The 17,174-nt window shown below is 41.7% G+C and overlaps 1 protein-coding gene across 3 annotated transcripts in view; it reads left to right on the top strand.

The window, feature by feature from the left end:
• sgsm2 (small G protein signaling modulator 2) overlaps window positions 1–17,174 on the top strand; it is a 94,868-nt gene that overhangs the window by 41,306 nt on the left and 36,388 nt on the right. For all 3 annotated transcript variants that reach the window (XM_084949913.1, XM_084949912.1, XM_084949914.1), the window contains exon 3: window positions 15,505–15,673. In XM_084949913.1, coding sequence (XP_084806039.1) covers window positions 15,505–15,673 — 169 coding nt within the window. The remainder of the gene's footprint in view (window positions 1–15,504; window positions 15,674–17,174) is intronic.

Below are 17,174 nucleotides of genomic sequence, written 5' to 3'. Positions count from 1 at the left end.
GTTCGAGCCCCGGCTCCGACAGTCTCGGTCGTTGTGTCCTCGGGCAAGACACTTCACCCGTTGCCTACTGGTGGTGGTCAGAGGGCCCGGTGGCGCCAGTGTCCGACAGCCTCGCCTCTGTCAGTGCGCCCCAGGGTGGCTGTGGCTACAATGTAGCTGCCATCACCTGTGTGTGAATGGCTGAATGTAGTGTAAAGTGCTTTGGAGTCCTTAGGGACTAAGTAAAGCGCTATACAAATACAGGCCATTTACCAAGTTAAAGAAAATACTCATGTAAAAACTGAAATACTAATTTAATTTAAGTAGTAAAAAGTAATCTAAGTAGTAAAAATGAAAAGGTACAGGCTCTGAAATGTACTCAGAGTAAGAATGTAAAAAGTAGCTCTTTGAAGGACGTTTCCACCAGCTGTTTTTCTGCAAAGCTAATTCAACCTCGTGCTATATTAACGTAATATTAAAATAATAATGGACATGGGAATAAAAACTCTTTTCTTTAAACTCCCACACCCAAACAGAAACAAGAGTTTCGTGTACAGGCTGAGATCAGCTGACCTCCTGCTGCTGAGGTTTACAGCTCTGTGGATTTACACAACTGAATTCAACGACATGTAACCCTGTATTTCACCATCTGTCTGATCTCCACTCACTACACTGACAGTATACTGTTTATACTGCCTGCATATTAGACTGAATACAGTTAATATAAAGGTTGAATTCACTGAATGAATCTAAGCATCATCGCCTTAAATTCAAGGTCATCTTGATGTAGCCTAACCATCAGAAACATTGCTTTTGAAATGACCTGCTACCCTTGAAATGTCACCTGCTTTATCCTCACGTCTTTTCTGTAGCACGAGGTTAGATGGATCTTATGGACATAAGCAAATATGCTGTTTCAGATCATCCGGATCCCCTTTAACCCCAGAGCATAGAGCTAAAAAAATGAGACATAGATTACTCTTCGTGTGGGATACCAGTGATGGAGGCACCAACAGAACTGGTCTTTGTATTATTGTTACCTTCATCGAGGCTTAGCTCGGTTTGATGTTTGAAGAAGTGAAAAAGTCCCTCAGATCCATTAAACCTAAAGTAATGAGCCTGATTTGAAAATTTGTGTTAAGATAAGTGTAAAACTGAAACGCTGTCAGAAAAATATTTACTCAAGTGCGGGTACTTTACATTTCTAATGCTAAAGGTGGGAAGCAGCGAGCAAGAGACGGGGAATTTGAGCTGGAAAGTATCAAAGTAGAAAGACTTTCATACTTGTGGCACGGGTATTTGTGCCCTCGGCTTTTCTTCTATTTTGCATCCTGCTCAACTTCAGGGTTTTGTTTTTTTTTTGCCTGCATTCAACTCACCTAAGTTGCAATTACATTTGAAGCCCTGCCCTGAACCTTCCTGTCCCTTCTACATCTGCTGCATCATGTAACTTGGACTGCAGTCTTAATCATAGCAGACGCTGCATCTCTTTATTTGAAAAGCTTTGATCACAGCTTGAAAAAGCCAAGGTTGCAGCTCAGCTAGTGCAGAAAAGGGTCTGCTATGTCTGTAGCTCTGCACACAGCTATCCCTGCAACGGTTCATTTTAGTTAGAAACAGATGCAGGTTGGTCTCCATGCCAACCCGCCTGACCCCTTGACCCTAGCAGGCTCTCCCTTTCCCCGCTTTCTCCCAACCTCCTCACACCTTACACAGAAGACTAGGAAGCAGTAGCCACGGAGAAGCGAATCCTCAGGAGACTGAGTCGAATTACACCAAATCTGTTTGAGCCGATTTAGAGACCCCGATCCTCTTCACAGTTTTAGGAGCATCCACAATCCATCCACACCTGTAGGAAGCAGATATTGCAGAGACTCACTGCAACACTGTTTCTTTTGTTGTCTTTCCAGGACACATTCATCTTCATGGCAAATAATACCAGCTCACAGCAGCATCATTTCACTGCTGCTGTCCTGGCTCACAGTGCCTTTTCCTTAATGTTGAGGCTATTCAAAGCCAATTCTAAAAATGTTGTGACGCTGTGTGAAATGTTAATAAAAATGACGATTTGCAGATTTCATAAACCGTTTTTTTTTAAACACAGAAACCTGAGACATTTAGTATTTCCCAGAGTTTCCCAGAGTTGAAAATGAGCAGAGGTTCACAAAATTGTGAAACAGTTTCAGAATAATGTTCCTCAGTGGAAAATCTCATCATCTGCATCATCTGGTGCATCATGAAGGGAAAAGAAGGCAAAGACACGGGACTCGTGAGCAGCTAAAATCCTTTATCAGACAAGAAAGGGACAAGATTCCTCGTTTCACACTAGACACCAACATACATCACTTTGCTGTGCTCACAAATTCAGATTTTAAATGTGAATCTTATAGTTTGTAAACTTTTTGTATAATTTTTTTTAATAATCAATCTGTTAATAATTACAATAGCTCACACTGAAAATCTCACCATATATATACATATATATATATATATGTATATGTGTGTGTGTGTGTGTATATGTATGTATGTATATGTATATGTGTGTATATATATATATATATATATATATATATATATATATATATATAAATAAATATATATACATATACATACATATACACATATACATATATGTGTATATATATATGTATATGTGTATATATATATATATGTGTATATGTATGTATATATATATATATATACATATATACATACATATACACGGGCACTGATAACAGCTTAAGGATTTCCAGAACACGTAAATAGTGCAAAGTGGCAAAAACCTCCTGTGACGCAGCACTGAGCTGTGGTGTAAACCAGCACCCAGTGTAGGTGTAATTATGGCACCATCTTTCTTTTATTTTGAACTGAAATACTAAATATTTACATGATTTAAATTGCACAACGATATCTGTATAAACTCTTAAGGTAAACAATGACGTTTTCTTTCCTCCACGTCTGATCACGACTTTTATTTGAGATCATTTGCTGCCACAAACACTGTCCAGAAGAGCGGCAGAAATTGCTGCATAATTGCTGCTTTGTCACCTGTTTGGCAGCAGACGTGATTTCCTTGTGAGAACTGGGCACTACGAGGAGTGAGTGGGAGGAAAGAGCAAGTGCTTCCCATCTTCTGTGGTGAAGTCATTCTCGTCTTTGCCATTTTTCATCTCTCTGTGCTATTTCTGCCTTTCAGTCTCCTCCATCTGTCTGTGTTGTTTCATCACTGTCCGCCACTATCTTGCTTTTACTTTTCTGACTGCACCTGCTTCATCAGCAGCAACGTGACTCATAAAGTCACACAGGTATAGAGCCTTAGAAGTGGATTAAAATAGCTGGCGTTACGTTTATATCAGGCGTCAGGCTGGAAATATCATATCTGTATTTGTGCATAGTTAACAGTGGCATTATTAACTTTACCTATATATGGCACTGGCTGTGTGAAAGAAACAGTCAGTGCTTGGTAGTAAGATTATGTAGTACACTACCAGCCAAAAGTTTGGACACAACTTCTCATTTAATGATTTTTCTTTATTTTCACTACTCTACAAACTGAAGACATCAAATATATGAAGATATATGGAATATATATCTATATATGGCAAAGAAAAAAATGATAAACAACTCTAATTATGTTTGATATTTTAGATTCCTCAAAGTAGCTTTGCAGACGCTCAGCCTTCTCTCAATGAGCTTCATGATGTAGTCACCGGAAATGGCCTCACCTCACAGGTGAGCCTGTCAGGGCTCATTTGTGGAGTTTCTTTCTTCTTAATAGGGTTGGGACCATCAGTTGTGTTGTGCTGCAGTCAGGTTGGTGCACAGCTGACAGCCTCGTTTGACAACTGTTAGAATTCATATTATAGGAAGAACCAAACAGCTAAGTAAAGAGAAAGAACAGCCCATCATTACTTTAAGAACTGAAGGTCAGTCAGTCAGAAAATTGCTAAAACGTTGAATGTGTCCCCAAGTGCAGTCGCAAAACCATCAAGCACTGCGATGAAACTGGCTCACATGAGGACGCCCCAGGAAAGGAAGACCAAGAGTCCCTCTGCTGCTGAGGATACGTTCACCCGAGTCACCAGCCTCAGAAATCGTTAACAGCAGCTCAGATCAGAGCCCAGATAGATGCCGCACAGAGCTCCAGTAGCAGACACATCTCTACATGTTCAGAGCAGACTGTGTGAATCAGGCCTTTACGGTCAAATAGCTGCTGAGAAACCACGACTGAGGAAAAGCAACAAGAAGAGATTTGTTTGGACTAAGAAACACAAGGAGTGGACATTAGACCATCTGTGCTTTGGTCTGATGGGTCCAAATCTGAGATCTTTGGCTCCACCTGCCGTGTCTTTGTGCCGAAAAGGTGAACGATGGTCTCTACATGCATGGTTCCCACTGTGAAGCATGGAGGAGGAGGTGTGATGGTGTGGGGGGGCTTCGCTGGTTTCACAGTTGGTGATTTATTCCAAACTGAAGGCACACTGAACCAGCATGGCCACCACAGCATCCTGCAGCCACATGCCATCCCATCATTTATTTTCCAACAGCACAATGACCCCAAACACACCTCCAGGCTCCACAGCCACCTGACCTAAACCCAGTGGAGATGGTTTGGGATGAGATGGAGCGCAGAGTGAAGGCAAATCGGGTTCAAATAGCTAATAGCTTTACTAACATAGTAGCCCTTAATGTGATCACACCATCATTCAGTCCTTTAATACTAAACTAGTACACAGTGTTTTTCCTGCTTTGTCTGCAGCAGCAGTATTGCTTTCATTATGTGTTTAATCTCTTCATATTTTCCCACACTACAGTTTTATCTTCCTTCATCAAATCAGCTGCTCTGTTCTGTAACTGTGATTGGTCAGAGGCAGCCAGCAGCACGTCTTTCACATGAACACACAGAGGAAACCCTGAGTTAGCCAGACTAAGTGAATCCAAAGATGGAAGATAGCAAATATAGTGTATGCAGTTGGCCAGTTGGAGGCACCTCATCCATCAGCTGATGTAGGTTAGTATTGAAATCACCTGGGATTGTTGGATTAGCTCAAACTCTGTTGTATTTATTTAAAGAAACCTAAAACACTTCACTATAAGCTGTTTTCATCAACAGAGATGGTTTTATGGCATGAAGGTATGAGACAATCCACCACCAGTTATTGCTGAACTCCAGTAATAAATGGTCTGCCCAGCGCACACATACTTAAACATGATCTGTAATTACGACAGATGCACAGTAGTGACACAGACATCTAACCTGTGTGTCATCTGTCAGGCCTAAGGCTACCAGCATTATTAAAGTCATCAATCAGAGTTTACACATTCATGCAAATATATAATATTATTGTGTACACATCCCACACAGCAAACGCCGTTAGATGCTTGCACGCCTCCTGTGAAATGACCAGCAACCTGTTGTAGTTGCAGCTGATTTAAAAAACGCTAGTTTAGAGAGCAGCTAGTTGGCTTCACGTGGTTCACGTTCAGGTTCAGGGCTGAGCAACATGGACCAAAAATCACAACTCAGTATTTTTAGGCTGAATGGACGTCCAAGATGTATTTTACAGTTTAGCTATGAAAGCAGCATCGGCTGTATGGAGTGGTTGAAGAGTTACAGTCCTTTGAAGCTGTGTCGTACGAGATCCTCACCCACAGTCAGTGTGTGGTGCTACAGTAACACTGTGGAAAACAGTGCTGGACACTGTAGACAAGTACACAAGTACATTAGTTCCCCCACAAACAGTGACACAGTTGCTGCAGGATGGCAATTTAATTACAAAATGAGCAATCTGCACACAGCTACCACTGCAACGGCAATCTTGCTTTTATATCGTTTTATAACCAGAATACACGTAGCTGCCAACCAGGTGACCCGAGTCCCCTATTCAGTCTAGTTCAATGCAATTAAACAGCAACAGTCTCCTCAAGGTGCTTTGTATTGTGAGGTAGAGACCCTGCAATATTAGACAGAAGCCCCAACAATCACATGATGCACTGTGACAAGCCCTTAGCAACAGCAGGAATGAAAACGTCCTTTTTAACAGGAAGAAACCAGCAGAACCAGTCTCAAAGAGGGGCAGCTGACAGCCTGGACCAGTTGGGCTGTTAGGAAAGCAGAAAGCAGAGTTTAATCATTACTAATGATTACATACAGTAGTGCTGTATAAGCTCACAGGGAGAGAAATGATGTAGCAGCAGCACAGCTAAGGGATTGATCAGGGTCACCTGAGCTTAATCCAAAAGAAAAGTTTTAAGTCTAATTTTAAAGGTAGAGCGTGCGTCTGTCTCTCCAATCCAAACTAGGAGCTGGTCCCATAAAAGAACTTTTAAATAAACTATTGAGTAAGTAAGACATTTAAAATGAAATCTTTAAGATTGGATGTGGATTATTTGAGATTTTGTATGTGAAGAGAAAGAATTTAAATTCAATTCTCAACATGGAGTCAATGAAAAAAGAAGCTAACCTGTGATATTCTGTAACTAATGTTTGTGTGAGACACACTCTTCACATCTGTCAGATAGATGTGATTCAGACACTACAGCTCAGTACCTTTAACGGTGTGATCTCTGTATCACTGCTAACGCTGCACTGAGGTCTAACAGGACAAGCACAGGTCCACTGGTTTATCTATGAATCCTGACTGAAACTCCTCAGATAAAACATCCTTTGTAAATGATCACTTAACTGTTTGACAACTATTCTTTCACCAGTTTTTGAAAATAAAAGAGGGTTTGATGTATAATTAGCTGGAGCAGCTGACAGTGGCGATTGTGGCTCAAGAGTTGGGAGTTCGTCTTGTAATCGGAAGGTTGCCGGTTCGAGCCCCGGCTCGGACAGTCTCAGTCGTTGTGTCCTTGGGCAAGACACTTCACCTACCGCCTACTGGTGATGGCCAGAGGGGTCGATGGCGCAATATGGCAGCCTCGCCTCTGTCAGTCTGCCCCAGGGCAGCTGTGGCTACAACTGTAGCTGCCTCCACCAGTGTATGAATGTGAGAGTGAAAGAATAGTGGTGTTGTAAAGCGCTTTGAGGGGTCTCGAAAAGCGCTTTATAAAAATGCAAAGTAAAGACTTTTTAAGTAATGGTTTGATTACCGCCACCTTAAAAGCCTGTAGTATGTATCCTGTTTAGAAAGATAGATTAATCATTTAAAATGTAAGCGTTAATTATTAGGCAGAGAGAGATCTGTACTTACTGGCACGACTGTGATTATTTTTCTCTGATGGTTAAAACTTTATCTGTGGCGACAGTCTTCAAATCATTGCTCTCGAAGGTTAAAGGAATATTTGGCTCAACAGAGCTTTTTGTCAGCTTTATTCCCGTTTTCCTCGATCAGTGACAAACAGTACGATGTTCCAGGTTTATGGAGGCCTTTTATAGAGTAACAAGTTCTCCAGGACAAATGAAGATCTGTTAAATTAGTGAAACCGTTTCCTGTTTGAGAGTTATAACAGGAAGTCAGATTTCTCTTGAAGTAATCACTTAATGAACATAACCTTAATTTCAGCACAGTCCCACAGTGCTTTAGAAAAATTACCGACTTCATTTTAATTTTAGCCTCTGGGTGTTTCCATCATCACAGATGAGTTGCACTGACTGGTGCAAATTGTCATGTTGAATGCTGATGAAAAACTGACCTTTATTTTTCGTGATTTCACAAGATTCCAACAGAAAGTCCGTAAATTCAGACTGAAGACAGACACAGGGATACCCTCAGGCAGAACAGCTACACAAACTGGGAAGACAAATGATGCCAGAACCAAGAACACATGTAAACTCAGGCCTTACATACACAGGAGACTAACTGGGGAAACAAAAGTCAGCTGGAGGAAAACAGGTGATCAGAGTCAAACTAAAGAGACAAAACTAAACACAAGACAAGAGACTGGGAAAATAAAACAGGAAGTTACTAAACACCAGACACAGAGACAGAGACTTGACAAGACTCATGGGGGGGGGGGGGGGGGGGCTAACACCGAGTTAGTATATAAACAATAACCGAGAGCAGAACCAGAAACTAAGACTAAGAAACAAACAGAAAGCCAAGCGAGATATCAAGAACTACATAAAGACTACACAGTGAGGCATCTTGATCTTATTGAGCAAAACTCAAATCATAACCAAAATCTGTAAATGATAACTCAGATGCCAAAATATTAAATCCCATAAGTGAAGTGCTGAGTCAGAGGCCTCTTATTGCAACATGTTGCTGATCGCTTGGAAATTGCCTCCAACTTTTCAAATCGCCATGCGATGGAAAGCGTTGCCCAGAGGTTGAGGGGGGTTACATGCTCAACCTCGGGCATCAGACCGACCAGCCTCCACTGACAAAGACTCATTTTACATCTCATACAAGTTTTTAGTGCCACCTTATACATTAGTTGTTTTCTTTCGTGTAACTTTGTAACTTTTAATGGATTCGTTTAGATTCAGCTCCTGTTTTCTTTGAGGTAAATGTGACACTCATGCAGCAAATTTGTCTGCAGCGGTGCCTCAAACAGACAATGATGTTAAATGTATAGAGTGAAGGTGAGACAGTGTGAGAGCAGACAGAGGAGACCTGAGTTTATCAGACGGTGACAGACCTGATGGGAGACAAGTGGCACTAATTAACTTTTGCCTTCATTAGATCTTCTAATGAATTCAGTGGAGATAGCTCCAGAGCTGCCTGCCACTACCCTGAAGACACTCAGTATATTTTCTTTGTTAAAGAACACAAATATAAATAAACAGAAAGTAAACTTGTGTAAATGCTGTATGTACTGCTCACATCTGAAACCAAAGATACTGAGTGATCTAACTGATTGAGATGAAGTGCTTTCATCGTGAGGGACAAAACAATGAGATTAGCTCAAATTGATGGGATGTAGTTTGGGTCAAACTGAAGCAAACTAAAGTGTAACAGTGTGCAGTGCTGCCTGCAGCACGAGCAAAAGAATCAAATGAAAGTAGGCGTACCGTATATGCAGAGGAGAATAAGAGCGAGAGTCATTACTGTAGCTTAAACTTCCCGATTTAGTGCTGGGAACAGCAGCGTGTCACTGTGCTCCTCAGGAAGTCACGTCCTTCTTGAACTGCAGATGAGTCGTGGTGTTCGAAGCACTGAAGCTGAGCCTGTGAGACGGCTGCTTCTGCACTCAGTTCACACAGGCTTTCTTGTACTGTGAACCAAGGGCGTAGATTTGGTTTTGGCTTTGGTGGGGACGGATGATTCAACCACCGAACCTGCCCTGTTTCGTTTTTTCCCTTTTTGTCTTTCTTCTTAATAAAAAGAGGAGAAATATACTTGCCTACATATGCTATTCTACATGCTTTTAAACCATTTAAAATTACAATTCATAGTTTTATATGTGAATTATATAATGTTAAATTACTATTAAACAGTATTTTAGACTTTAGTTTACTTCAGCCATATTCCATATAAATCAGGTATCATACAAAAATAAGAATAGAGTGTGACAATAAAAGAATATGACTTTAAGGACTTAACAACATTACTTCAGTTACACCAACATCTCTGACACATTAGCACTAAGGGAACACTGAATGACCTGGTGGTTTTTGTCCATAAAACTACTCGTCTAAGATGACCACAGAGTAAAAGATCTCTCAGCAAAATTATACAACATTTTAGGCACTATTGCCCCGATCAGATCAGTGAGCTGGGAGTTTTTATTCTAAACATGAACTACTGTTACAGCAACATGAACTACTGGTGTCCCACACAACAACTCAATGTCCACTATGTGAAGGAGCCAAACACATGCCTGCTCCTCTCGTTAGCTGAGATAAACTGCTGGCATATTTGTTTTACATCTATACTGTCCAGTTTTTCCTGGTGGACATACAGCAGCATTGTTTTTAGTCTTCTGAGAGCACTGAAGCTTCTTTCAGCCTCAGTACCTGTGTTTTATCCTCAGATTAAAATTATTATTCTGTGCTTGATGTGCCTCATGTTTGTCCCTGGCTCTTCCCCTCTGACTGCACTACGACATATTGCCACCTGATAAAATAACACATTGATTCGTGCCATATAAAAAGTGAGACATGTCAATTCAGATTCTTTGTCAAATATACACTAATGAATCAATTTACATCAGCAGCCTAACAACTGTCATGATAATAAATACTAGTTAATCTATAGCACCAACTCATCAGTCAGTCACCTGTGACCTCGCCTCTTCACCTCTGTCCGAGCTACAACATGGCAGAGCTGCCTCTGTCACCTGACAAATAACAGTGAGACATTCCACATACATGCAGTCAACATGTGCTTCAAATACAGTCATGAACCATCAAGTCATCATCCAATTCCACCTGTGATCTTGTATAACCATTCCTCTCTGAGCTTTGTGTTGGTTCTGTCACCTGACAAACAGGACATACATGACAATAAGAATAAAATGTGCAGCTGCTTCAGTGTTTCTGTCACTTCGTGCAGATCTTGACTCGTCAGTAATGTTTGTAGGCTGAGTGCATTTTTAAAACAACTTGTGCAAACTGCACTACAAGGTGGAATATTTGCAAAATCATGACTACCTCATGACATTTTGTCTCAAAAATGAACCCTATGAATATGTCAGTGCCATTAGGATGAAATTATTGTGTGACCAACATTTAACGTTAGACATATAACTTTAACAGCCTCTGTAAACTAATATCCTGGCTTGCTCAAGGCTGCCGTTTTCTGACAGTTTCAATCAAAATTAGAAATGCTGCTCTGAGACTGAGAGAACTAATAGTGCTGCCTGTTGTGCAGTTAGTTTCCAAAACACGTTATGCTAAAACTAAACAGAGCTCCCTGAAAGGCTCAGCCAATCACATTGGCCATATTTGTCACATGACGTAGGACTCCAGTCGAGAACGTAATTCAACTCTTTCTGCACCGCTGGGTGAATGAGACGCTGACAGATCGTTTTTTCTTTCTGTCGGGTTTGATTTCTTTACTCGCAGAGATCAAATTATTGGTGGGGACAATTCAATAATCGCTGGATATTGGTGGGGACATGTCCCTTCCGTCCATGCCAAATCTACGCCCTTGCTGTGAACTCATTGTTGTATTTTGCATTCGAACCTTTTCTCTCAATGTTTCATAGTGTTTATATTAATTGTATTTCAGCTCCATATGCTTGCTAACCATCCCTTTAGATCTGTTGTGTGTGTGTTTCCTGGTTGCTTGGTACCTGAAGATGGTGCTTGACGACTTTGGCATGCTGTTTCTGGTAAATGGACTTTGTCCTAAGATTTAATGTCACAGCTGTTCCTAATGTTTGGGCAGAGAAATCTGAACGTTGTCATGTTTACACTCTTTCTGGACCTCAAAAACAAGCAAAGATAACAATGTGTGAGATTCAGGTGTTTACTTACAAAGTGATGGAAAACATTTAAACAGACATTAACACGGTTACATGTAAATACATATTCGCTGCTGAGCTTCAATGTTTTTGGTGATTAATGACCCTTGAATGTATTTCATACTTTTTTTGATCACTACTGGCTTTTATTTATTTATTTATTTTAACTTCTTGGCTTTAAACATATTATCTCCTCCTGCTGGTGATGCATGCGTGTACATCTCACACTTTGGAGAGGAATAGCGTGAAATGGACACGGTGGACCAGCATGTCTGCATATTTTGCCATGATACTGGGTTTCCAGCCATGTGCACACACACACACACACACACACACTTGTTTTCATATCTTGGTGAGGACATCTCATTGACATAATGCTCTCCCTAGCCCCTGACCCTAAACATCAAAAATGAATGCCTAACCCTCAGCCTAAACCTAACCAAAACCTAACTGTAACCCTGATGCTAAAATCACATTTTGAGCCTCAAAAATGTCTTCAAACTCATGGGGACGGACAATTTGTCCCCATAAGTGACTGTTGGTCTCCACAAGTATAGCATCACGCCATCTGTCCTCACAAAGATGTCCAAACATGTACACACACACACATCTGTCTGGGAGCTATCAGCTGTAGGTATGGCTAGTGAAAAAGTGCATTTTACATTTACTCAGGTTATCTTTGTCTAATATTACATTTTGTTTGATCATCTAAAACATTTAAGTGTGACAAATATGCAAAAAACTGAAATCAGGAGGGGGCCACGTGTCCGTCGGTCTAGTTCAGCACACGCAGCCACAGTCATTGCTGAAGGGCTGGCTGTTTACAGAGTGTCGTATCAAAAATTCAGAAAATAAAATAAAATACTAAAGCCTTGAGAAGATTATCAAGAAAAGTGAATGAAGTTAGAAGAAGTTCACAGCGATGTGAGACTGGTGTCTGTGCATCGTGACTGACTACACAGCTGTTGCTTTCCCAATATGAAACCACTCCCGAGCCAGGAACAATGTCAAAAGTAGTGGAATAAATAGAAAACTTCTCTTTTTAGATGCATTTTATTTGTAAATTAAGTTCCAGGGGTCTGAAGGAGAGGCACAGAGTTCAAAGTGTTTGAAGACCAGTGAGAAGTTTCCACAGTGTGTGAACAGTTGGTGTGCTTTGTCTTTGGTTGGTATCGATGGTGTTTGGTCAACTGTGTTTTATTCAGTCCAAAGTCAGTGCAGCCCGTTACCAGGATGTCATACTTCCATGAAAAGCTTTGTGGAGAAAATTGACGGGTAGCCTCACGCAACAATCCCACGTTGATGGGAGCTCAGCCACTCTCTAAAGCAGGGCTGAGGAACTCCAGGCCTCGAGGGCCGGTGTCCTGCAGGTTTTAGATCTCACCCTGGGTCTACACACCTGAATCACATGATTCGGTCATTACCAGGCCTCTGGAGAACTTCAAGACATGCTGAGGAGAACATGTAGCAATTTGAATCAGCTGTGTTGGATCAAGGACACATCTAAAACCTGCAGGACACCGGCCCTTGAGGCCTGGGTTCAACACCTGTGCTCTAAAGTAACTCCCTCCAGACGAGGCCAATCAGCTGCAGGTGTGTGGCATCATCCTAGGTGTGGCCAGCCACCTGGCAGGGCCCACCCACCAGGGTTGATGGTGCCTGTAAACTGGCCTACCAGATACACCTGCTTATTGCCTCCATGTTACGCCACACTGATCCAGTAATTCATGGACTCAACATACTAAGTGTGTAAATTAGTGCATTGTTGGTCATTTCTGTATTTTAAAATACTTTTTCATTGATATTAGGAAATATTCTAATAATGTGGGATGGTGGATTTCTGAATGACCAACGTGGACAGCTGGATCTTTAAACTGGCGTTGAAAAACCACACACAGCTATGCTTGTCATAAATCTAGAGTTATCAGCAGAGGTGTCGAAGGGGCGACTCTAAGGATTAGGCGAATGTTTTAAACCAAAATGAAAACATTTTGCATGGCGAGCATGTTTTGGTAGTATTGAAACGAGCTTTCCACTGCTCTGTGGTCCCAGCAGCACTTATTTCACAGTGTTTTCTTCCATAGCCCTAGAATGATGCTAATTATTCGCGTAATAGCTTGGATTTGATGATTCATCAGAGCCACAGACACCCAGAACATGAATTAGCAGGCCAGTTGTAAGGAGAGGCAGCAGGATGAACTGATGCTGGGTGCGGTTCCTCCCGTGGGAGAGCTGCTTGCATCCTGTCCTCAATTCTTGTGTTTCCACAGAAACAACCGTGCATCAATATTCCCTCCCTGCAAACCTTCACTTCTTCTTCTGCTGCTAATCCTGGCGATCCTCTTCTAATAGGATAAAGGACAATTTTACACGAGAAAGTATTACCAGCAAGACGTCCCCAGAGGCTAATGTATTAATCTGCCAGACTGAAGCTGCTGTGAATATACTGTACAGACAGCTTTGTGAGTGAAAATCTCCAAGCCTCTGAGCAACCCTCTAAGGTGCCTAGAGTAGCAATAAAAGCAGACGATTGCACCCATAAAGCAGGTTTTTCCCAGCATCGCAGAGAATAACATTGTTGTCGGTCTGTAATATTATCTGCTAGATTCACCTCACGGAGCAAAAGCAAGCAGAGAACCACAAGTGCTGAAACCCGACATGAATTACATATTTCAGATGGGCTTTTTAATAAATATAATCTTTGTGGCTTCTGTATATTTACACTGAAGCTCATTTGGATCCAGAGCATCTGCAGACACCTTTATTTGGAATGACGGTGCATTAATAAAACATGCTGCGTATTAAAAACAGTCTCCGAGTAAGTACGAGCTAAATTCTCTGTTTGCTTTGGCTGAAATAATTGTGTCACAATCTTGCTTTCAACATCAGCCCTAAAGCTCATTATGGCTGAGCTCTAATGCAGCAATTACAGAGGGAGGGAGGGAGACGGCTAATGGATGGGTCACAGCTAGGAAGAGACTGTTTACCTCAATTTCTCCCTCATTTTCTGCATATGAGTCAGTGCCCTTCTGTACTTGTGCCTCAGCTCATATACTAATGTCCTGTTCGTAATGCATTTGTTCTTCCACATAGTCATCTTGCAGCTGCACGCTGAGGTTACCGCCGGCAACCCTCTAAATATGTCAGGGTGTTTCACTAATAACTTTATCTATAAAAGCCTGCAGGTGGAAATCAGAGGTCAGCTGCAGCAGCACCCATGTGCACATAAACACTGCTGTGCAGCTCACTTGCAGAGAAATGACACATGTAGTTTTATATTCTCAAACCAGCTGCATGTTTAATAATTAGCAGAGTTACCACTTTCCAGTTCAGAGGAAAATCTTTGATAATTCCACATTGATTGGAAATTGCCATTAAAGGATGAAAGCAAAATCAAAAGAAGACAAATTTTCCACGACTGTAACAGAACATGTTTGTGCTCATCGGGTTCCTTTCATTACGACTTGATGCCGGATCTGAGCCAGACCTGTTTTCTATGGGCCTGGGCCACATAAACCAAACCACAGTTGAGCCAGATATGGCATCACACGGAAATGTGAAAATGAGGTTTTGTCTGCCATTTCTTTCAAAAACAAGTTTGTCTCTGTTCAAATAACTTTGAGTCAGTAGTAATTAGACAATCCGCAATCAGTGTACTCACAGGCACTGCTAACAGCAAGCCACCTCCCTAATGTTCTCTCTACCCGCTGCCTTGATAGCCTGGTCGCTGTTGCAGTCCTGCTTTTTTTTGTTTTATGAATCAATAAAGATTTATCAAGTACATAAAGTTAAAAAAAATACATTAACACTTTAAAACACTTTATTTATTGTTGGAACAGCACAATCTTCCTCTGTGCTGCCACGTCAGCGCTCAGTGCTACAAGACTGAGTGGATAGCGTAGAGATACAAACACTAGAACAGACTATAACAGTGTTCAGCTGATAAAAATGCTATCGTCTCAGCCATGTGGCGTGTTTGGTTGTGCTGACCACAAGCTTTTCAGGCTTTATTTCATTTAATGTGATAATTATGTCGGTCTCCATCTTTCTTGCTGATATCCTTCAATTCAAAATTGAGCTGTTATCTCTTCTCCTCCACTTTGTGTATACTTTCCTCTGGTTGCTCTCCTGCCTTGTCAGTATTAACTCAGCTGCCTCCTGTCCCTGCAGCTGCCATCGAGGCCTGCCTGGGTCACCTGCTGAAGAGACGAGCTGCTGGGTTTCTCCGCAGCGACAAGATCGCAGCCCTCTTCACCAAGGTCGGCAAAGTCTGCGACACCGCCGGCGAGGTTTGCCGTAAAGTGCAGGAGCAGCTCCAGCAGCAGGCTGATCTTACCAGGTTGGTCACGCAGATGTCGCCGACCCCTCCTGTTGCTTTGCTTTTACTGTCTGCTGTGCTGAATTCACCCAAATCTGTCCCGAGGCAGCCATGAGGCATCGCTTACTAAATGCTTTTCGAACCCCTGTTATGACTCCACATGAAGGTTTCAGTTCATCACTTTATGACGAGAGCAGCAGGACCGTACCTGACACCGCCACCATTAGTGCAAACTGAGTGAATCTGTCGTCTTAATTAGAAAGGGAGAGACTCTGTTCCCCATTTCAGCCCAAGTTATGAAGGAGGATAAGAAGACTGTTAGTGTAGCCCTAATTATTCACCTGAACTCTAAATAATTAAGGGACAATAAATGTGGTAGCAGAGACAGTTTTATGACAGGGTGGACAGAATAACAGACACTATATTCAAACGAGGTCTCCCCACAGTTGATGCTGTTGCTCTGAAGATTACAGAAATGTGAGGAAGTTATGATAGCGATAAAGAAATCACACAAAAATCATCCAAGTTTATCATCCAAGTTATTGCAACAGCTGCCCTAAATTAACATTAATGCTTCTGTGATGCCTAATGCACCAGTGTTTGCATGTTCTTTAACTAGAATGGTATTTTAATGATAAAATAAAATTATTTTTATTATATAATGTTATCCATCCAAGCAAATTATTATGTTTTGATTAAGATGGCAAATTATAATTACTGACTCGCTTTCCTGTACAGACAAAAAACGAATGAATGAATATGCTTGTTTCATTTCTGACTTCTCAGTGTCCACCAGGCTCAAATTTGGGTATAAAAAACGTCTCTAATCTCAGACACAGTCCATGAAAATGCTCTAGGTCAGTATTTCCCAACCTTTTGGAGCCACAGCATGTTTCACATTAGAAAAATCACACAGCACACCAGGCATAGCGGAGTTAGCTCGGATTGTCCCCAGTTTACCTTTTTTGTTTTCTTATGATCACTATTCATGCTCGGCCTTCCTCTCGGTCCAGGACCAAGGTCAGACTGACTTTTTCCTTTTCAAATGACTATTACCGTAATTGTCGGGCTATAAGCCGCTACTTTTTGCACAAGCTTTGAACCCTGCGGCTTTTAGTCAGGTGCGGCTTTTCTATGGATTGTCCATGATTTTTGTGATATCGTAAGAGGATTTGTTTTGTTTGTTCCGCTGTTGTACGGCACTACGTTGCCTGGCGGAAGGGCATGTGATCAGACACACAGTATCGGGGTTCAAGAGTGGTATGTTGGTCACATGTCCATCCGCCAGGCAACATAGTGCCGTACAAGTAGCGCAAAAAACAAACTTCAAAGTAGCGCTCAGCAGGAGGCGTGGATGATGAGCGGCGATAAACTTGCGAAAAGCAAGTTATGCCCAACTCCACCAGTGGATTCTGCCAGCGTGGAAAAGTGTGAAAACATCCACGATCACCAACGGATTTCGAAGGGCTGGACTGCTGCATGATGGAGAGGAGGACACCGCCACGGCCCTTCTGAGGGTGTT

The sequence above is a fragment of the Perissodus microlepis genome, chromosome 14 (assembly GCF_051167445.1).
Source record: "Perissodus microlepis isolate ML-2025 ecotype Zambia chromosome 14, ASM5116744v1, whole genome shotgun sequence".
In the NCBI taxonomy this organism is placed as follows: Eukaryota; Metazoa; Chordata; class Actinopteri; order Cichliformes; family Cichlidae; genus Perissodus; species Perissodus microlepis.
The sequence above is the reverse complement of the archived record's forward strand: the minus strand, read 5'-3'. Positions and strand labels throughout refer to the sequence as shown.